At 40.4% G+C, this 22,619-nt stretch overlaps 1 protein-coding gene across 1 annotated transcript in view; it reads left to right on the plus strand.

The window, feature by feature from the left end:
* The window catches only part of LOC134634880 (receptor activity-modifying protein 3-like), a 37,344-nt gene that overhangs the window by 1,516 nt on the left and 13,209 nt on the right, over nt 1-22,619 (plus strand). The window contains exons 2-3 of the mRNA XM_063484309.1: nt 21,166-21,195; nt 21,495-21,654. Coding sequence (XP_063340379.1) covers nt 21,166-21,195; nt 21,495-21,654 — 190 coding nt within the window. The remainder of the gene's footprint in view (nt 1-21,165; nt 21,196-21,494; nt 21,655-22,619) is intronic.

The raw sequence follows: 22,619 nt of genomic DNA on the forward strand, positions 1-22,619 counted from the left end.
ACAGCTCTTGTCTGCACCAAAAGATTTTCCCATCAAGCTCCCTATTAGGGAGAGAAAGCAGATGCTGTGCGTTCAAAGAAAACCCGAACACCCCGCACTGAGTCGCCACCAATCGTTTTCTTTTAGTGGAGGTCTGGCGTGTTGGGTGCAGCCGAAAGTAGAGGAGAGGGTCCCCATCTGTGCTGCAGAAAGAGAGTGATTCCCCCTGACTGTGAGGCATCTGCTAAGCCCAGTAAACAGTTATTCATACTTTCTGACAGTGAGGGGAAAAAGCCCCGGGGCCCCTCTGTTTCAGCACCATGTGAAGAAGAAGAAATGAAAAAAGAAAAAAAAAATGCTGTGAAGATGTGTTTTGAAGCTCTTTTAAAATGCTATTCACAGACCTGCTGGGAGATTATAGCATGGAGCTCTTTTTTAATGCATGCGGCTGCTGTTCCCCCCCCAGCCCCCCCCCACATGGGTGTTGCTATATATAGAGGTCTTATCATCTAGACGAGGCAGACATTCGCTGCAGTTTAGGAATCAAGAGAAGTCATTTGTTTAATGCTGACTGCTGAAGTTGGAGTAAATAAGGAATAAAGGAAAATGCAACTTAAGGCAAAAAAAGAAGAAGCATATTTTCATTTGAGTATTTTCTCACCGTTCACTGTCAGGGAACCAACAATAACCATGTTTTTACAGGCTCCCTCAGCTCTAGCTCACACTATCTTTGAACATTTTACTAGTGCTGATGTGATGTGACACAACAAATAAATGCCACTTCCACTGGTCAGTGTCATCAAGGGTGGTAGCAGTCAGCAAAGCCAAACTCAGCTTAGACCAGGCTTAGGCTGAGATATTTGTTTCATCCCTGGGGTGAATAAAAAACAATTAAGCTTGTTTTTGTTTTCTTGTCAACATATTCCACAAAAAGTCAAAGCCAGCTGTTGGATTTGAGTTGACTTGACTGATTTTGAAAATGATGTGCTCTGATTAAAACCACTTCACAGTGGTGAAGCTGGTCCCAGAAGCTAAGCAGTGTTGCGCCTGGTTAGTACTAGGATGGGAGACAGCCTGGGGATACCAGGTACTGCAAGCTTGTGGGTGGTTCAGGAGAAGGGGAGCCCTGAGGTGTTTTCCTTCGCAGTGAAAAAGTATGAATGGGGTAAGCAAGTTGTAAAGTAATTGGAAGGTTGGTTAGATCCGTGGCTCTGTAGTCTACATGGGGAAGATACTGAAGCATTTGATGTGCATGACTATAAGGCAGAGAGCTCTTACACTTAGAAAAGTACTCTATGTGCTTTCATGAATGAGGCATGTTGCATACAGAGTAGAAAAGCACTATATAATAACCAGTCCGTTTACCAAAAAAAAAACAACCTCTAAAGGTAAGTGTGGCTGTTAAAAGCTCACTGGCTTATTTGATATTGAAACAAGGTTGTGAAAAAAACCCATGTTTTGAAATATATGCTTTTCACAAGATCCAGTCAATTTAAAAATAATCACGTGTCCTTAGCAGAGATGAATGGCCTCAAGCTTGAGAGTAACACGCTGCTAGTTTTCATCTTTTTATGAGATTTGTTAAGAAAAATATCAAACACACGAAAACAAAAGTAACCACCATTGTAACCTCCACTGGAGGTTATAATGGTGAGACACCCCACCTGTTCCCACAGGTGAAGTGTCATAAGACTGTCCGATGCTGCAGTCCTCTGCCGGGTTAATCAGACGTCTGCATCTGCGTCATTATACTTAGGAAAGGGCACGTTTGAGTGAAAACCGATGGTGTGAGAAAGCTTTCAGTTTTGCTCGTGAACGAGTCGCTGATCCGCTGATGCTGTTACTGCTCAGCTGTAACTGTGGTGACAGCGTGTTTAGAGTGTTATTAATCTTTCAGATGCCTGTTAAAGTTTCATGCACCATGAGGGGCTTGAACTTTGTCTCCCCGCTCATCCTGCTCATATCAAAATCTAATGTCGAGGTCTTCCTGAGTCCGGGCTACTGTGCAGTGTTGGTGATGGACCCATTAGTCATGTCTGTCTCTTAAGGTTTTCACTCAAAAAACCTATTTACATGTGCATTTAACAACAACAAAAATTTGGATAATTTTAACGTTATGTGCATTAGTGATTCATAGATGAAACAAGTAAACATAAAGGTTTTCATGTAGTAAAAATGCTGAAATGTTTTCCTTCTCACCGATCTAAATGATGCAGCCCCACAGGAAAAACTGCACGAGTGAGGATTGAAGCTTAATGGAGATGAAGAAAAGCTCGTTGTGCTCTTTGAGGCACAAAAGCTCCTGCAGGTCAAATAATATGAGGACGCTGCAAACCAGCAGCTCATTAGCTAATATTTACAGCAGCCGTCATTGCTGCTTGTTTCACAGCTACACAGCAAGAGGGCAGAGTTACCTGGAGACCGGACAGAGGGAAGGTTTCCCGTCTGCAGAACCGGCTCTAATGAGCTCGACTGGAAATGGGAAGTAAGCTGAATGTGTAATGATAGACCGACACCAGTTACTGGAGCCACGCTTAATGACAATGTGCCATTTTATCCACAGAGGACAAAATATTTTCAGTCGCCCAGTCACTTAATAAAAATACATACAGTTTATTTCTATAGCACGTTGTTCTGTACAAGTTGTGCAAAACATACACTACACATTACAGTCACTAAACCGACAAGAAATATAGAGTGAAAATCAAATAAAACAAGTAAACAAGACTGCTGAACTAGAACCTGTAAACTGGTTTTCAACAGTGTTTTAAAGTGATTGAGAGACTGGGCAGCTCTTATGTGACACCAGAAAAGCCTCTGTCGCCTCTGCTTTTAAGCTTGGATCTAGAAATATTTTAGACCAGCTGGTTGTAGACCTCAGTGCTCTTTAGATCATGCAGTTGACAAAGTCACAACTGAGCCAACATCTAAAGGATTACAATAGTCTAATCAAGAGGTAATAAAAGCATGAATTACTCTCTCAAAGTCATGTTGTTTGGAGGCGTACCTCACCTTACAGAAGAGCCTTTGAAATACACTTGTCTTAACAACAGATCTAATCTGTTCATCAGATTTTAAAGCACAGTGAATAATCACACCAGTGACATGTGACAGTAACAGGCTGAGAGGCCTGTCTTAGCTGTCATACCCATCTAACAGGCTGGATTGCTGGAAGTAAATAATTTCTCTGTTGGTTTTGTTCAGATTGAGGAAGCTTATCTCCAACCATGACTGTACATCTTTAGGACAGTTCACCAGAGCCTGAAAGGAAGCATGGCTGTTTGCTTGTGTCGTAGCTGTTTGTTTAGATTTCTTCAGCACAGAAAGGGGTTTGCAGCAGCTGTGAGAAGGGATCATTCACAAAGCCTGCAAGATCTGCGATGCTGATGATATCACAAACTGTTGTATCGTGCAGATCTAAGACTTTAGAAAGGGAAGAGACAGTTTAGAGATGATATAGAGGAAGGGGGCTTTGAACAGGGATTGGGTAAAGTTTTAAGGTCAATCAAACTTTGTCTTATAGTAGTTTTGTTGTATTTGTGATCATTTTGGGTACTGCCATTAAACTATGTACAGGGAAAGATTTCAGTCAAAGTAAACAAAGTCAGCTTCAGGTGTTGCAGAGAGAACTGGACACGTGAAAGAAGTCTGATGAAACCCCTCGAGTGCTGCCACTTGAGTCAGAATGAGTTTCAAAATGGTCAAAAAAAGGAGAAGAAATCTGTGGTCGTGGACGTAGAGCCAAGAAACCTCACAAGACCTCTTCATCTCCCTCCTCATTTCATTTCTACTTGAAGCAAAACCAGGAGAATAAATTATCCCCGGCTTGCGTAACACAAGTCTGCAACAGAGCCCCCGGTGGCTTATTTGCAGCGGTGTGTGTGTGTGTGTGTGTGTGTGGGGGGGGGGGTTATCTGCCAGCTTCTGACAAGGAAGAAGATTGTGAAATGAAAATGATGATTTCTCTGATTCTGTCCGACATATTTTAAAACCCTATTCTGACCTTTCCATTTGGAGTCTTGTAGTGTTACTGGAGTCCACAGCTGAGTTTTTCTTGTAGTAAAGAGGAGTTTATTAATATTAATAATGCTGGGGAGGGCTTTGCTTTTAATGTTCAGACCTGCTTAATGCCTGTCCCTTAAAGGGCTTTCAGACAGGATGTGACAACGCCGCCGCCGACCTCTGAAGTTATTTCCGATGGTTTGTGCCGCTCGGGCGGTGATGAGTAGGCGATCAGCCAATAGAAACCTGGCACACAAAATGAAGGAAAAGCTCATACTTTATGTTTAATTTTCCTTAATTATTTGATGCAAATTTGTGTCGTACTCTGTATATAAATGATAGAAGTAACCACTGTAAGGATTTGTTGAATCCCATTATGAAGCCACAAGTTCAACGAGGACGTTTAATGTCGGCATTTTTGCGCAAGATTTGCTTATTAAGAAGCAAAGGATTTTTTTTTTTTTACACGTTTGACCTTAATTTTACAAAATCAACTCAATACTGTTCTTCATCTCTCATCTGAGAGGTCAGGTGACCTGTTGAGGTCACCTAACCCAGAATGCGAGTGGGGGTTGAGGCACATAACTGCATTGTAGGTGAGTTGGTGTCATAAGTCACCCCCTCTGTTAAATGATGGTTGTTCATAGTGGACATGGATGGCGTCTCTTCTCTTTCAAACCTCCGATGAGCTGTGAAACCCCAAGTCCTCTTCTTGTCACACTCCTAAATACCTGAAACTTGTAACTGAGACCACAAACTCATTTTCTGCAGTAGTCAGTTAAAAAGAACACTATGCAATGAGCCATTTTATTTTAAATCAGAGGAGATGCCCCCTTCAGGTCATTAGGCAGAATGCAGGTTTAAACTACTTCTGCACTAGTGTTACTGATTTAGACTCATTACAGAGCCAATGATGTAACCTACTTAAGCAGCTAACATTGTTGCTCACATTTACATTTGTGCTGCTTTATTTTGTGTTATTTACCACGAGCCACATAGATTTCTTTATTACCCACCTGGGTCCCCACTCAATGGGAACCTAGGAGGCTGTTTTAGGTAGGCCACTTTTTGTCCTTTTCATTTTAACCTCTCTTCCGGGCATGGCAGATGGCTGGACCTCCCTTAATCTGGTTCTGACGAGTTTCTTCCTGTTAAAAGGGAGTTTTTCCTTCCTACTGTCACCAATTGTTTGCTAAAGGGTGGCCATTTGATTGTTGGAGGTTTTCTCTGTATTATTGTGAGGCCCTGCCTTAAAGTGACTGTTGTTGTGAATTAGCGCTATATAAATAAAACCGCACTGAGATGAACTGAGCATCAATTGAAATAGCTTCAACAATCTTCCTCCGGGAATTTCCTGACATTTGTGAGTCCATATATTCATGTTATGATTATATTTTCTCATACTGAGACGATGATTGTTATTCTGTCATGGATAAATACAAAAGCTGTACAAATGCACCAGAGGAAACTGAATTGACCAATCACAATAGCTGTGGCTGCACTGGCCTGAGGTGTAGTCACATTTCTTGAGAGGTGCATGTCAAGGCCAGGCTGTAGGTTATGGTTAAGGGTTTCAGATGGGTTTGCGGATATGACAAAGTTACAGTGCAGATTTCCCACTGACGTGTACATCCCCAGTAAAACTTACGTGTGCTCCCAGTATATCTAAAGACTTTTTAAAGTTTCTTAACTGAGGTATTGAAGTGCGCAGATTATTTCACTGATCTAATTGCAAAGTTCAAGGAGAAGTTCTGCACTGTCCTTGTTCAGCTCCTCATGTCAGTTTGCTTTAGTCCTGCTCTACAATGATGGGATTCATTTTTTCAGGCACCAGTTGGCATTAGTACATTTTAAATTCTAGAATTTCCTTCTATTTCCTATATATTAAGAAATATTTGGTAAGTTTTTAGCTAACAAGAGGACTCCTGAATAATCTGCTCACTAACCGACACAGTGGTAGGCTTCACTGAAAAGATGGCATGGCTGGAGCTCTCACACCAAAATAAGAACATCTAAATGTGTCTAAATGTTGTGTTTCTAAATCTAACATATACAGGTGTAATGTGTGGGCACTGGGGCTTTAGCACATGCAACAGTCAGGCTTTCTTTTGTAAAGTAACGTGCAATGGGAAATATAATGAATAATTATTCACAGCAGTCAGTTTTAACATTCCTGTGTTTTCAGCACCCAGCAGTCCACTGCATTAATATTCATTCATAATACATAATTGGTTATTATAAGCTAAGTGGCCAGCTGTATTTGCATGAGTCAGAATTTGATTCGGCTAACTTTTAATTTAACACTTTTGCAGAAGGACTCCTGCACTCGTGCCATCGCTCTCTGAGGTACCGGGCGCTAAGAAAGGTCTTGGATTCATTAATGCCCTCAGAGCACTCCGGTCTGTGCCGAGCCTCTGACTAAGCCTCGCAATTTAAATTTGTGATAGAGTGACTCCGGGTTTCACATGACAAACTTTCTCTCTGCCTGTGTTTTCCCCTCTGTGCCTCTTCTGCTGTCCTTTCTCTTTCACCCTCCTGTCTCTCAGGCAGACAGATGAGCATTTTTTTTGGCACTCTCCGTGGCAGAGGTCTCTCACAGTCCTGGACAACCAGCTGACAGAAAGAGAGCTTTTTACAGCTGCAGCCCTTTAATATAATCTGTGGGGAACGAGGCTAAATGTTAATCTGGCTTTCTTCAGCACTGTGTAAATCACTGATTGGATGCTGACGTAGCTCACCACCGTGTCACAGCATTTTCTAAATTACAAGGATTGATGGAGGAATTTAATGTAAAGGGATTTGTCTGGATGTATACATAATTTCCTTACGTCAGATCTCTATTTATCTGTCCAGCTGCATATCCATCACATCCAGGATTTTGGCCACAGTCACCATGGTAATGCAGTCCTCTGCTGTGTTCTGGCTTCTTACTGCAAAGACGGTGCCAAAGGGCTCTAATTAATGGCCAGGACAAGTTGACATGTTTACCACAGATCTCTGCTGTGTGTGTGTGTGTGTGTGTGTGTGTGTGTGTGCGTGTGTGTGTGTGTGTGTGTGTGTTTGTTTACTGCTGCAGTCCTTCAACAACTTTGGACATTTGAGAAAAAGTGCAACTTTTTTTTCCATTCTGACTGAAGGGGAGAGAAAATTGAAGTTAAAACGCTCAGCTTGAGCATGAGTACCTGTTGAGATCTCATCATGGGGCCAGAGATCTCAGATTTGTCACTGAGCTAATTTTGGACTTTTTTTTGGGAAGAAGAGGTGTTTTTTTTCAGCAGACCTCTGGATTTACAGCTTTGTCTTGTTCTTTGTATCTATGCAGCCGTTTTCCGTCTCCATGCCATTCGACGTTTGTTTCAAACCCGACATAAAGTGGCTGATGTGTCCCGATGGTGTGTAAATCCGTGGTGTGATGCTGGTTTTGTCTTTTTTCAAATAAGGCGACACAAAGTGGCTTCAGGCTGTTTGAATCTTTGTAGTTTTGAAATTAAATGCTTGTCTGAGGTTGTAGAGTGAGGAAAAGCAGATGGAAGTCTGAATTCTAGTGTGGGTCCTACAGTTGAAGAAGAGCAGTTGTGCTGATTCTGCGTGTTCCCAGATTTTTTTAATCATCACATCCATCTTCCCGTCAGCATCCATCCATAACCAGCAGCTTGCACTGATGATCTGTGTAAGGGCACAACTCTTAATGCTCATGTAAGCTGAAAATAAAGCATTTGAAGTAGATCTGCACTCAAAAATATCCTTCACCCTCAACACACATGGAGCAATACTTCTGAGTAAAATGCAGCTGAACTATATAAACTCAAAAAAATAATCATTAAGGATAACGCACTTGATATAAACTCAATTTATTACCAACCAATTACATTTCATTTGACTAGATTCCATAAAATGTAACATTTTACAGCGTACTTATGTACAAAAATTAAATGGAAATGTTATATGTAATCAAAGAGCTAAACTCAGCACTTTGAGCATAACTTTTATTTTAGTCTCGGACTCTGTTACAGTAACTTTGTATGATTTACAGCTCATTGAGTTCAGTTTTAATAATACAGAGAAAACCTCCGACATTCAAATGACACTCTCTGAGCAAGCACTTAGTGACAGTGGGAAGGAAAAACTCCAGATCTGTGTGACAACCATATTAAGAATATCTTCATCATAAATGACATCACAGATATCGAAGAGGAGGATAACCTGTCGATCGGTGGCGTGTTTGGATCCATCTGAAGCTTCAGTGTTCGGCTCAGTGGATTTATCGTACATTCACTGACCTCACTATTTGAAACTTTGTTTAATGTGAGCATCCACAATTGTCACAGTGTATATATGGCAGAAAATGAGGGAAAGCACAGTGGGTCCACTTTAAATGAAAGCGCTTCATTTAGATATTCCCCGACAGACAGAAATGTCGAATGCTCGGCGCTCCCACAAACAAGCCGTGATAGCTCATCGACAGATTGCCCCCATAGGGGCCCGTTTTCTGCTGAAGCCTGGCTGTAATTTTCCTCTCCACATGGTAAATGGACTGCATTTATATAGAGCCGTTATCCCAGAAGCCCATTGCAGTGTCTCACATTCACCCACGACATGCTGTTCCACCACCTCAACTGCTGGTGCCCTACATTTATACAAACAGTATAATGGGAAGGGTAAGAAGAGCATTTATCTGCGGAAAATCCCTTGTCATGGTTTCTCTCTTCTCCACCGCTGGTATTTTATTTCTGTCTGTCTCCGTCCACCATCCAGTAGTCCCCCTCTTCTCCTCCTCATCTTCCTGCTTTTGTTTGCCAAGTACCCAGAGTTCCTCTGTGTCTTGCACATCTGTCTCATTCTCCAGTCTCGTCTTCCTCTCTCTCCTGCTTGACCCTCAGATCCCCTCAGAGGGAAGACTCCACTCTTGATAGAAACAGCCTGGACACTCCTTCTCAAGCCTAGACGGGGTTATGGTGGGAGCAGAGAAACAGCTTGTGTTGTTAGACCAATTATTTATACCTTCTGTAAACAGTCTCACCAAGAGTGGAAGCATTCTGGCTTGTTTTCTCACCCATGCAGTGCTGTCCAGTCATGGCTTGAAGTGGGTGTGAATCGCAGGTCAGTTTCGGAAAGTTACAACAATGATGGATGGATATTTGGATGGGAGTTTCCATAACTCCATCAGTTTCCATCAGTTAGGGGAAACAGTTCAGACCCATTAGGAGAGCGGAAACCCCCCCCCCCCGGGTTTAATCTGTACTGAAGTGAAGAAGCAGTTATAGCCTAAGAGAGGTGATTTTTAAGACTGATATCCATATTTGCTGATTGAAAAATCTAATATTACAAGATATTGACCAATATTTTCTTTTTTGTCATATACAATAAACATAAACAGATTTTCTCAACATTTATAATGTTTTTATTCACTGGTTTACGCTTCGCCAGAATCTGCTCGGATCAGCTGGTTATCCTGTTTGTGCCAAATCGTGTTTCCAACAGGTTGCTTAGTGCCTTCTGGTGGTCAAAGGTGTTGTTGATGCATATTTTTGTTTTTACATTCATTCTCTTCTTTGATTTTTAAATTTTCATTTAACGTCTGTTATAAATGCCGAACCAGCAAAGCTACTATTGGCCGATAAAATCAGCCAAATGGGTCGGGCTCTAACAGTATTACTTTCTAATCTTTGCTCTTGTTTAATTTTAGCCATGAAAAACCAGTTTGGGATCCAGAAAGAAACGGTGCCAACGTTAGAACAATCACCTCCCTCCATATTTACCCTATTTGTTCCTTTTCAAACTCCCCAATGGTTTTTTCTGCCAACGTCTCTATTGTTTAGTCTCCTTCACAGAGTCCCTGAATTAATTTCTGTTTGCCTCACCTGGCACTTCAGCTGGTAGGTGCATAATAATCACTCAGCAGTCCGTCACTCTGGCTGTGCCTCACTATAAATCCCTAAGGCTTGTTCCAATGGGGGCCGAGTGAGAATAGAAACTGATCACCATTTTTTGCAATTTCACTTCTCTCATCTCGGTGTAAAATGATTTCCTTTGTCTGGGAAAGAAAAGGCTTTCCAAAGAAAGCTGAATCCATAAAAAAGTCACATTGTGTGTCTGCCAGGTGCATCTCTTGGGAGTTAGGGCATTTTCAGATCTGCAATAAACATCTGAAGCTTTTCATCAATGCTGAGCCTTCTGCAACAGCAGCAGCAGCAGCTGGCTTCTATGGTTGACTGCTGAGAAATCCAGATTTATTTTTCTTTAGCAGGAACCCTCCTGTCATTGACAGATGCCACGTTGTGCTTTGAGCGATTTCTCCAAATATGGCGACCAATATTTGATGGATATGAGTTCATAATTGCAAACAAGAATTTTCAAACTAGCTGCAACAAAGTTATTGCTCAAGTTATTAATTAACGAGGAAGAGCAGAAGCCTAAAGCGGAAAAAGTTAAGAGACATATGGCAGGTAGTCTGGAGTGGACAACAACAGCTGTCTCATCTACTGATTTTCTGAGTTAGGAGTTTGTACTGGCAACCTCTGAGTTCCCTTTAAGAGAACATGTAATTATAACGTTTAGAGCTCAAACAGGTCATGTGGCTCAAACTGTGTATAATGTCATATTAATAGACCAACAGACAATTATCACTGTCAACTCTATGGATGTTTGGCCAGCAGCTTCAGCTTTTTCAGTTTTATCAATTTTATTATTTATATAGAATCACATCGCAACGACTGTCGCCTCGAGGCAATTGTGAGGTTTTTTTTCTAATTAGAAATCCTTGAATAAACATGTTTGAAAACAGTCCCCTGTTTTCATATGGGACAATTTTAAACAGAAAATGAATGTGGAAATACTTAAAATATCAGCCAGTCGAGGTCAACTTTTAGTGTGAAGGTCACCACCGGTGCAGAACGCCGTCTGTGAAATTTCCAGCGGCGAGAGTAAAATGCATTTGGGAGGCTAACAATGAAATATTGAAACATCTGCACTGTATAATAAATGAGTGACAAATAAAAAAGGACCTTGGCACATAATTGAATCCACACTTTCACTACAAATAAATATGTACTCTGAGCTTATTAATGAAATCTGAAAAAAACAAAGCCAGTGCTGGGACCATAAACTCTCTGTGTCTGCTATAAAAGGCCAGTTTCTCAGACAGAGCACGCACTGAGCAAAATCGATATAGGATTTACTGTTTTACAGTTTATCCCAGGGATCACACAATGGAGCGCCAAAAGAAACTCACCAGGACAGTTTTTCTTTTTGGCCTTTTTTCTTTGGAGTTTTTTGCGATGTGACTTCACATGACCCAAACAGGTCAGCCTTTCTATCACAACAACATCCTCCCGCTGCCTTTTTGTTGGATCAGTACCCCACAGTTACCACTGCACTCCAGCTGCCTGTTAGAAGGTCACACAGCTCCAGTGATAATAAGAATGATTGACAGCGTGTCTGTCTGTGTGTCACAGTTATTACTGCTGGAAAGGGCTAGGGAAATCAGTGTTAATGAATTACAAATTCTGGTTTCTGCTCTGCGAATGCCAGGTCAGCATTAATTTCAGGAAGAAGGAGAAGTACATCTGGCACATTGGCTTTAGTATCATAATTTTTTTTTATCACAGTCGAAAAGCGCTGCCAGTTGTTGGGGGAAGCTTTCTGGAAACCAAAGGGAAACAACCAATGTGTGGGTAACCTTCTGAGTCAAAGAGAAAATAAACTAAATCAGGAAAGAGGGTTGGAGATAAGTAGCAACATCCTCTTGGCACAAACACTTGTGCTAGCACTGCATTTGAGGCTACTAATCATCTCAATCTGTTTGTTCCCCAAGTTTTGTTTGACTATAGGAAGGATCCAAAGGTCTCTGGATTCATTCAACAATAATGGGAGCAAATGTTACTTAAAGCATTTGACAGAAATCCCCGTTCCATCCATTTCCTCAGTGTTTGCTCAAATCTCAGCTCCGTTTCTGGCCTTCACTTTAAGATTGCTTCTGCTGTAGTTAAAAAGCTTTCTATTTAAGTGAAGGAAAAGCTATCACCTCGTCAGCTGTCTTGGTGAACCTTGGCACGATAACCTCAGTCACTGTTTGAGGAGCTGTGAACTCTCCTGGATCTTAGCACAGAAGGAAGACCAAACAGGGAAGAGGGATTTCCTAAAAACAGGTGGCTTTAATTTTGGACCATCTTGGTAAATACTACTGCTTTACCCCCTCCCCCAACCCCAACTAACTTTTGATTTTGCCAAATTTGTTTCTACACTGATTATAATTTAAAGAAAAATCTGAAAATAACTGTTTTCACAGATCTCTGATCTTAAAATAAAATTAAAAAAAAATCCAGTAACCTCTTGCTTCTTCCTTAGAAGTCACAGCAAACTAAACAGACATTTTCCTTCTGAGGGTTATGTGCTCATTGATCTAGCTTGCATCAGTTGTTTTTCCTGCAGCTGGTGAACACAGGGGGGCGGCATGCCTTGAAAAGCCAAAAAGTGAGAGATCTTCAAAGTCTCTTCAAAGAGTAGAGAGGGTGCAAACATCATTCAGTCATGCATACTAAATAGAGTTTGAAGATAAGAATAAGACTCAAAATTATTCAGACACGCAAATTTTACTTGGTTCACCTCATCTGCCTTTAGTGTTTTTTTCCACAGAAACACTGAACGGGTTTTCACTGTTTTTTACAGCACTCAGCACCAGAAGCAGGTCTTAAATTAAACAACTTAATACTGTGCGAGTTTGGGTGTGAATTTGTCTGAAATCTTTTGCTGGGTTGGTTTAAAGCAGGGAAGTTGGGAATTGATTAGCCAGCAAATCAGTACATCTAGTTTATTGTTCAAGGGCGTACCTCAGGGTTCTATTGTAGGCCCATTATAATTAGCATATACATATATAATCTTTCAAGTATGCTTCCAGCTGTGTGCTTCTGTCCAATCTTATTTTAAAAAAAAGATTTTGGGGCTTCTTTTCTTTTGGACAGGTACAGTGAAAACTGACAGAAAAGTGAAGGAAGACATGCAGCAAAGGACTGGGAGTCAAACTCCAAACGGGGCCGGCTGCTCTCAGTCATTCAGCATATAGTTGTCTGCTCATTCCACCGAGCTAAACTGGCACACTCCTGTCCAATCTTGTTTACCCCAAGTTACTTGTGCACAAATCCCCATCGTTGGTTGGCCAGGGCGCATTTCACTTCTCTTTTCATTGCTCTTAGTCACCCTTTGTCCTGTCTTTTCCCTCTTCCTCTACATCTATCTTTACAAACCTCAGCATCTCGAACCATTTATCTGCTGCATGGAAAGAAAGTGGAGGCATCTTGCAGTAGATAGAGAGCATGACACATTGATTTGTTTCCCTTTTAAATTTCTCTGATGAGATAAAAAAAACAAAAACCCCCCAAAACAATACAGGACACAATATAGCTGCAGGCATAGATACAGAGTCAGACAAGGCTTCCCTAATTTCCTGTTTAGGATGCATTATTTAATCTTTCCCTGTGTTCAAACTAACAGAAGGTTTTTTGTCATTTCATGAAATTAACCTAATTATCTCCTCAAAAAACTCATTACCTTTCTGTCCCAGTGAAAATGATGAGGGGGAACTAAAATAAGACTCTGATTTTTATTTAATCCCTATCACTTCCGCCTATGGTTTAAATCTTTCTGGACAGTTTTGGCAGCTCATCTACTTTATTTCATCTTCTATTTCTTCTCACCTATATTTATCTAATCTAACAGATAGTAGATGACAGCGTAGACAGAGCCAACCAATGCTCAGCTGGAGTGCTGTCAACCACCACCTGCTAACACTTCGATTTATTTCTCTCCCACTTCAAAATAACTCAGCTTTGCCTGCATAATTTACTCTCGTAATGCTGTTTTAATGTAGTTGCTTTTTGGTTTGAGACCAGGAGGTAAAAAAAAGGATAAGAAAACAGCTGAAACTGTGATGGCAAAACAAGTATTTAATGATCATTGCTTATAACATTAAGTTAAAGAAAGGAAAGCTAATAATTGCATCCTGTTAGCATTGTGCTAATTTAAACCCCCACATGCAGAGAATTTAATGAATATTCTGCCTTATGGCTAATTCCTTTGGTTGTACAATGAGGAACATGCTCAGACTTAATTATCCCAGTTTTATTACATTTATGTTTGGTGCCTGTGTCTTTTCAGCTAGTCGGTTATTATTAGCTATAAATAACAGCTTTGCTGCATTTCCAAATTAAAGGGGCAGTAAATGAAACTGTGTCCACTCCTTTATTTTCACATTAGTTTGTTAGTCCACTTGTGACTTAAAAGCATCTCCTGACTGTAGCCAGTAAGAATAAAGCATGCAGTGACCTGCTGGGATGGATTGGCTGGAAGCTAACTGGCTCTGAGGCTTACCGTGAACAAGACTTTGAAGAGACATGCCAGAGGTGAAGTAGTGACTCACTGTAATGAGTGAGAGGAGAGATTTATTTTCAAGTAGTGAACAACAGAAATGCATCATATCACCATATTAATTGGTGATATGAAGCTAATTGCTTAAAGCATATTCATGTCGCGTTAATAGAAACATGAAGCAAGTAAGGTGAGGAACAAATTTAAAAAATATTCAGGTGAAGTGAATTGCGTGAGTTTCTGAATCAGTTGAAACACTCAAAGATGGTATACTACAAAGGTATACTACTTGAATGTTGAATGAATTTGTTGCTTTCCACATGGTTTACTGTTAGCTTGATAGCATTTAGCAGTTTAGCAAACCGGCCGAGGTGCTTTGCAGAAGGCGCTGTCAGATGGCTCTGTAGCTGTATTGCACTTAGTAAACAGTTTATCCTGGAAGAATACCACTAATGTACGTCTGCTTTACTTCCCCAAGTTAATAGGTGAAAAAAAAAACAATTTATCACTCCACGTGTTCATTGATTTTAAAGGCAAAGTGTGTAAAATCTTAGCAGAAGATGTCAATACGTTGCAATCAAATGAATTATGTTTTCTGCATAATTATATCTATGGTGGCCGCTGTAGGACAAACAACTCTTGCTGCCGTTTGGTGGTGAATGTAGACTTCTAGCCCACTGCTGTTTACATCTCTCTCAATGTGTGTGCACATCTATTTAGTCTGGAGGAGGCTGTAAAACTTTGTGAAAGGAGTTCGATACGAGCCTGCGAGTCAGTGAAGCTGTTATTTCAGTTCAGGAGATGAAGCTTGAGATAGAAGAGGAGGAAGAGGATGAAGTGGAAATCAGGGAGGAACAACAGCAGTGTTGGAGGAAGGGGCAGATGAAGAGGAGGAGGAGAAAGCCATAATAAGAAAGAGATGATGAAAATATACATGTATAAATGTTAAATGGTCATACTTTGATCTTTAAATGAAAACATGATTTATAAAGACACTACACGTGTGGCCGTACTCTAGATACATAGATAAAACACGATTAGGCAGAACAGCGATGTCCACCTCGGGCTCTGTAGTCACGATGGCGGCTTCTGGAATACAGCTTCCACAAACTGGTGCCTGCTCCTATGTATTTTTAATGCACTCATTTGAAGTTTATGAGAATGCATCAATTTGTAGGAAGATGTAGAAGTGAAACTTTAAAATGATTTACTGTACCTTTAAGGATGTAACTGCCTATTTTAGTTGTAACTGTGACAAAGTACAGTTATGCTTTATAATCTGTAATTCTTTGACTTTGTTCATAACCGTATTGATGTGATTATATTGTGATGATCTGTGTCTGATCTTTGACCAGCTCCATCCACAGCAACCAGGAAAGGCCTCATTAGCATACAAGTATGTGTGTGCCACTTGTCCTGACAAGCTGGCTCTCATCAGCAGCAGTTGTAGCCCCGGTGAACCTCAGTGAAGTGCAACCTGAAGGGTTGATGAATGGGGTGAAAACAGGCAAGCGGCTGGTTGAGTGAATGAATGCATTACTATCATTGCATGTGTGACTGATGAGACATTTAACGATTCGATTGTCTGTAATGAGAGGCTGTGAATAAATGAATTAATGACAAATAGATTTCTGCTCAAATGTTCCATTTGCATGTATGATGAACACAGGCTGTCAGACATACGAGGTTCACAGCTCAGCTCCTTCAGTTTCACACAGTTACAGAGTCAGAGTAATCTTTAGTGCCAAGTAAGTCTGCACATAAAAGAAATTCATCTCGGCATGTGTACACTTCACACGCTCTACATCTCATAGCCAGTACAGTATTTTGTATTTTGCATTGCTGCTATTCATCCCCTCTGCAGAGGTGGAGAAGAACCCATTGGTATGCTTCACTTCCAATTTGTTTTTCAAAGTCTGCACTTTTCTACACATGTGCTCAACAGCTCCACAGAGTCATCTGGATTCAAACTTTAAAAATTCACTGTTGTTGGCTTAACTAATTAGCGGTAAAATGAGTCACTGCTTTACGGCTCAGTTTAGCATCTGTTAGCTAATTGTTTTCACTAAAAACGCTCTGATCAACCTGCCTGCCCCGCATCAAGCAGGTGAATAAAATGGGGCATTAAGCTGCTAAAAGAAGAAATATTAGGTTTAGATGAGAAACAGCTTATTAGTTTATGCTCTACTTAAACTAAAAAGGTGACAGCAGTCTTGATTCCTATTTCCCAAAATGTAATAGGAACTTTTTAAAACTCATGAGCTGGCTCCAAAATGCAGCTAATGTTGCTCTGTGGTCTGTTTCGCTGCAAATAAGTTGTTCCCAAACAAGTAATAAAAATCTTGGGAGGGTTGCTCAAAGCCACTCTGGCAGTATTTCATCTGCCTTTTAAATCTAATATTGAGTTTGTTTATCTGTCAAACGCCAGGATGAGATATTCACTAAGCTGCTATAATTCATAATCACGAATCATTACATAACATCCAAATCTCTCATGCACACATGTAGCCATGATGCCAATTCTCTTGTGTTTCCAGTTCATAAAGCTGATAGAGGGGATTTACTCTCAGACCTTCTCCTGCTGTTACCCTGAGCGCTTACTGGGGGGAGACCTGCTGTTAGGTTGTTGGCTGCAGGTTCGTCAGATCCTCCATCCAGCTTGAATTCCTTAATAACTCAGAAGTTATTCTGGACTTCCCTTTGGCTTATTTGACAGCGGCATGTACAAATTATATTATGGAAATGAGAAGAACACCTGCATGTGTGCAAACTGATACCAGCTACTGAAGCAGTCTTAAATGAAGCAGAGGCACTGCCTCCTCTAGTGTGTATTTGGTCCTGTCTCCTTTTTGTCTTCTCTTTCACCTCATCCCCAGCAGCTCACATGGCTGCCCCTCCCTGAGCCAGGTTTCTGTCTCATTTTCACTTTTATATTGTGGGATCTTTATCTTACAGTACAGTAAAGTTCCTTTAGGTAGCTTGAGGCATTATATTAAAAACCAGACTAGTCAAATGAGTAAAACTGCACAGATTTACAATATTACAGACTATTACTCAATTAATAAGCGAGTAAAATTAGCAGTGGTATACCAAAACATACTCATTGTTTCCATTTACATGGCTTCTGCCAGTAATTGCCATCCACTTCAGGTATGAGGATTTGAAGCAGATTGATTAATGCAGACGTTCACTGGTTTCCAAAGTGTTCTCATCCCAGAGAATCAAATACTACCCTTCTGTCACACTGCAGGCACGGCAGGCTTCGAAGCAGCAGCCGTGACAATATGGGGTAATTGTCGATATTGGATACGGGGATCGGAGGGATAGTGGAGGAGTAAGTCAGTTTGTTTGCAGTTCCACTCCCCGTGTTGGAGCGCTGTGTCTTCGCTTATTTGTTCTGTTTTTGCTTGGTTTTCACTTTCAATGTCACTCGCTGGTTGGATTTATTCACCAAGCAATTTGATTAAGTTTGAGTTAAGCGGGTTGAGGCTTCACAATAACGTGTATGTTATTGTGCATGTTGGAAAATGTAACTTACCGAGTGGTTTTAAGCGTGACTCGAACACAGAGCTCATATGTGTTATGAGGGATACTTGAGTTTGCTGCACAGCAGATTATGTACTCTATGTATTTATGTTGAGTGTTATACAGAGAATGTTATTTTTAGGATGTGCCGGCATGGTGGGAATAATGAAATGCAAGAGGAGACCTGTGGGAACATGAGGGCTGAAAGCCAAGCTTTGAAATCAGAGAGGGGAAGTTTCAAAGAGTTTTTATCGCGCTCTGTACATATTATTTGATTTGATGTATTGATCTGTAGACATAAAGGAGTTGTTGGTGAGCTGATGGCTTGGAGGATGATGAAAAATGATTTTCTGTCTCTGTTTGCAACTGTACACTTCTCTAATTTTCTTATAAAAGTGATGGACTTGACTGGCATTAGCTGGGGGATTCTTGGCCAGAGTATGTGGCTGTCTTTGGATCCAGTCTGAGAAATCTGGGAGTGACAGTCCAGTGAGCTGTTACGATTTAGACCCCCCCCCCCCCCACACACACACATTTTTTCACAGATGTTGGGAATCTTTCTGTCCTTAAAAATCTTGACTTGAATGTCTTTATTGCATCTTTTACTCTTATTATGTTAATGAAACATCTCCAAAGGAGGCAGAGTTTTGTTTTTTGAACATTTTTGTTGAAACCTTTTCAAGGCTTTTGGGGGAAATCTCTGGAGTGGAGCAGAGAAGAATGTTAAGAAAAATATTACCCTGGCAGTGAAGGTCATACATGTTAAACAATTTTTGATGGATTATAAAAAAAGAAAAGAAAAAAGTATTACTCTAACGAATCTGCACTAATAAATCAGTTTAAAAATATCCAGTCTTGCTGTTGAGTGCACCTCATATGGCCATAAAAGTGTCATCACAGTGCAGCTCAACTTTAACCTGTAGGTGTCGGTAACGTGAGAATTTACCATAAAACACTGCTGTGTGCTCAGAACTACCTGTTGAAAAATGTGTACATTTTCATTAAATATTCTGCTAACTGGACCCTGCAGCTGTATCCATTTACAGGTACTAACCACAGTATTTAAAAAGAACACACACACTAGGAAAAAAAACCCTGACAATCCCACAAATCTGAACATCCTTACATGCTCAAACATAGCAGTTTCTATATTTAGCATGCTAACTTTTCCCTCCAGGGTGTCTCTTAAACTGATCCACTGCTTTGTAAGCAGGACACTTCAAAGGGAGCTGTGCCTTCCTGCGCAGCAGCATGTTTAGCTTTGGTCATTCCTCATGCTGCTGGAGTAAAAATGGGCTGCCCTGTGCAGGATTCTGAATCGGAAAGTCACAGGATGAAAAAAAGAAGGAAGGGAAATAGAAGTTTATCCCTTGTGCACTATTGTACTGCAGGGTGTCACTGAGATACCTGGCTTCAGATGTTAGTTTGCATTTGTCTCTGCTTGTTTTTGTCTTTTGTCTTTAAGACTTCTGGAAATTCACTGAAAGACTAAGAAAAAATAAATATGAAGAACACCAAAAAGAAAACCAATAGTGTAGAATATCGTCCAAACCTTGGTTTGGCCTTTAAAAAAGATAATGTGGATAGATGGAGATGATCTCGAGTCTGTTAATCGAGTCAGCTAATACAATGTGAAGTGAAACATGAAATAGATTTTGAAGGAAATGCCAAGATAGAGGGAACATTGCTAATAAAGCGAAATAATATCCACGTGTATTGAGTATAAGATCATTAGGTTAAGATTAGAAAATGATAATAGGTTTCTTTAATTAAGGAAAAGTCATTGGAGCACAAATATGAAAACAATCAATTGTGGAGGAGAATTAAGAAAATAAGAGCGCGTGAAGATTTGTTTGCTTTCACTGCCGACACTGCTGGCTTACTGTTATGCTTGATGTGCACTAAATGTGGAAAGATGTTCCAAGAACAGCGAGATATCTCTGTGTTTACAGGCCTGAACTTCTATGTATTACTTAAGCATGCTCAGTTTAATATGAGTCATTTGCACAAGTACAGCTAGTACTCACAACGACCTGCACATCTTTATAGCCACCATGTTTCAGAGCGGGCTTACACATCATATTAGATTTATTTCCCCTGTTTCTTCTGCCTGTCATCCTAGCACCTCTGTAGCATAGTGATTAAAATATTTGTGTACCACACAAAAGACTCCCAGTTCAAGACTGTGAGGAAACACGAACTGAGAGACTTGCATCAGTCTTGTATAAAGACCTGTGTGAAATCGATCGCCTTGCAAATAAAGGAACAACTAAGAGAAGTTTTCTTACTTTTTACCATAAATGCAAGAAAACATTGTGTTGTTGTAATGTTATTGTTACTGTTATTGTAACGAGTGACCGTGGTGCAGGGGGTTGGGAAGCTCATCTTGTAACCGAAAGGTTGCCGGTTCGATCCCCAGCTCTGTCTGTCTTGGTCGTTGTGTCCTTGGGCAAGACACTTCACCTACCGGTAGGTGATGGCCAGAGGGGCCAATGGCGCGATATGGCAGCCTCGCTTCTGTCAGCCTGCCGCTGTGGCTACAACTATAGCTTGCCTCCACCAGTGTGTGAATGAATAGTGGAATTGTAAAGCGCTATATAAATGCAATCCATTATTAATGAAAATGTGGCTGCTCACCCAACTCTAGAGTAGTCATGTGGTTAAAAACTGTAATATTTACACCTGGTAGTTTAATATATACCTCATATATGAATATATATGTGAACACAGAACTTTGGTTAAAAATGATTCTATTCATAGTAAAAGCTGCTGACCTCTGACCTCTGCCTTGGACATAGCCACTTATAGGAGTATGATGTTAAAGTCAAGCCCTTCGTACACCCGCCATCCACCACAACCACGTCTTCAAATAAGTTGGTCCTGATATTCAATATGTTTCCTTCAAAACTTTGAAAAGGTGAGACTGATAACTGTTAGAGACTGGTTCAAAAGTGCTAAAAAACGTTCAAGAAATAAAATGAAACAACAATAGTTGAGGCTGACTAAAGTAAAAAAAAAAAAAAAAAGAGTGCTCAACAGTAAAAAAGTAATTCACCTTTGTGTACTTAAAAAGCAACACAATTCACTTTGGCAGAATATTAACAAGTGCTACGATGACCTTATCATAGAGTCCAGACATGGGCCACATGCTCTGTAGCAAAAACAATGACATATGTGATCATACGCGGAAGATGGAACAACAAGCGGGGAAGGTCAAAGGTTATAGTTAAAGAAAAAACAGGGAGCATGTAGAAATGAATTTATTCTAATCGTGTTCTTGTTTGGTTTTCTTTACAGTCAATGTCGGGATGATGAGAGGACTGTCAGGTGAGAATATCCATCCATTTATCCAAGCATCTATTCATGCATCAGTAAGAATGACAGTAACAGTTGCTTCAGCAAAAACAGTTAAAATGAGACATATTGAATGTGATGGTTCAGCTGCTGACAGATACAGAGCATGATGAGATGACGCTTTCAAGAGAGACAGCTCATAAACGATACATGAACACAAGCCAAACAACCATGAGCCCATCTTTACCATGTTTCATCTCAGTTATTGTTCAGTTTTTCCAAAGTCACGCACACAAAACAGGACTTTTGTCTTCTGCTGTCTTTCCTCTCAGCTTCCGACAGTTTCAGCACAGAGCCCACTCCCCCGCGGGTGAGGAAAGTCTGCAACGAGTCCCGTCTGCAGTGGGAGGTGGAGGTCTGTGGAGAGGGATTCAAGGAGGACATGACTCACATAGATCCACAGAACTGGTGTAACCTCACACACTTCATCAGGTACCACCGCATTTGAAGACTGACGCTGATAGGCTGTTAGCAGGTTGCAGGTGAAGTCAGTTCACAGTGAGAGCAACAAACAAATGGAACTTTATGTCACAGAGATATCTGTAGCCCTAATTTTATTCTTTATAAAAGTAGATTAAGACTAAATAAATTAACTTTAACAAATATAAAGTCTTCAAATATAGAAACTTTATACTTATAGTTGGACCACACAGTAAATTGAATGAATGTATAACTTGTCAAACTTGTCAAACCTTAAATGATATCACCCCTTTTACTCTATTAGGGGTCATAATTTATAAAAAAAAGATCATAATGTTTTATTTAATCACAAGACCAGAAACTCATCAGGAAAATGTTTACTGAAGTCATAAATCAAGTGAGCAGAAGCATTATTTTCTTGTACATTTCTTTACAGCTCGACTTCTTTTATTTTTCCAATAGCACAAGTCGCCCCCTGCTGGCCATTAAAAAATGCCTATGCTGTGACACAATGAAGGACTCCTGTCAAAAAGGGGAAACTACTGATAAGCCTAGCGGGAATAAAATCTGAGGCTGGCAACGAAACAAAGTTGTGTATATGCTGTGCGAGGAGCATTGGATGATGTTAAGCTGATTTAATACAAAACTGCCATTAAATTGTAGAAACAAACAAACAAAAAAGTAAAGGGTCACAAGTGTATAAAGTACATCAAAAACCATCTGCAAAGGATCTAAAAAGCTCTATTTTGTTTTATTTATGTAACATAAGTTAAACAAGCTGCAGCCGTCATCGCTGAGGTAAAGATAACGTCTGTGCAGCATCCGTCCAGCTAGTCATGACCTACAGTTTAGTGTGGTTACAGGAAAAAAAACGATCAGAGCCTTGAAAGATTGGAGGATATAAAAGAAGAAATTATGGACACTTTTGCTTGAAGACCTGCAAGCAAGTGAGAAAGAGCTGCAGTATTCGTGTCAAA

The sequence above is a fragment of the Pelmatolapia mariae genome, linkage group LG9 (assembly GCF_036321145.2).
Source record: "Pelmatolapia mariae isolate MD_Pm_ZW linkage group LG9, Pm_UMD_F_2, whole genome shotgun sequence".
Taxonomy (NCBI): domain Eukaryota; kingdom Metazoa; phylum Chordata; class Actinopteri; order Cichliformes; family Cichlidae; genus Pelmatolapia; species Pelmatolapia mariae.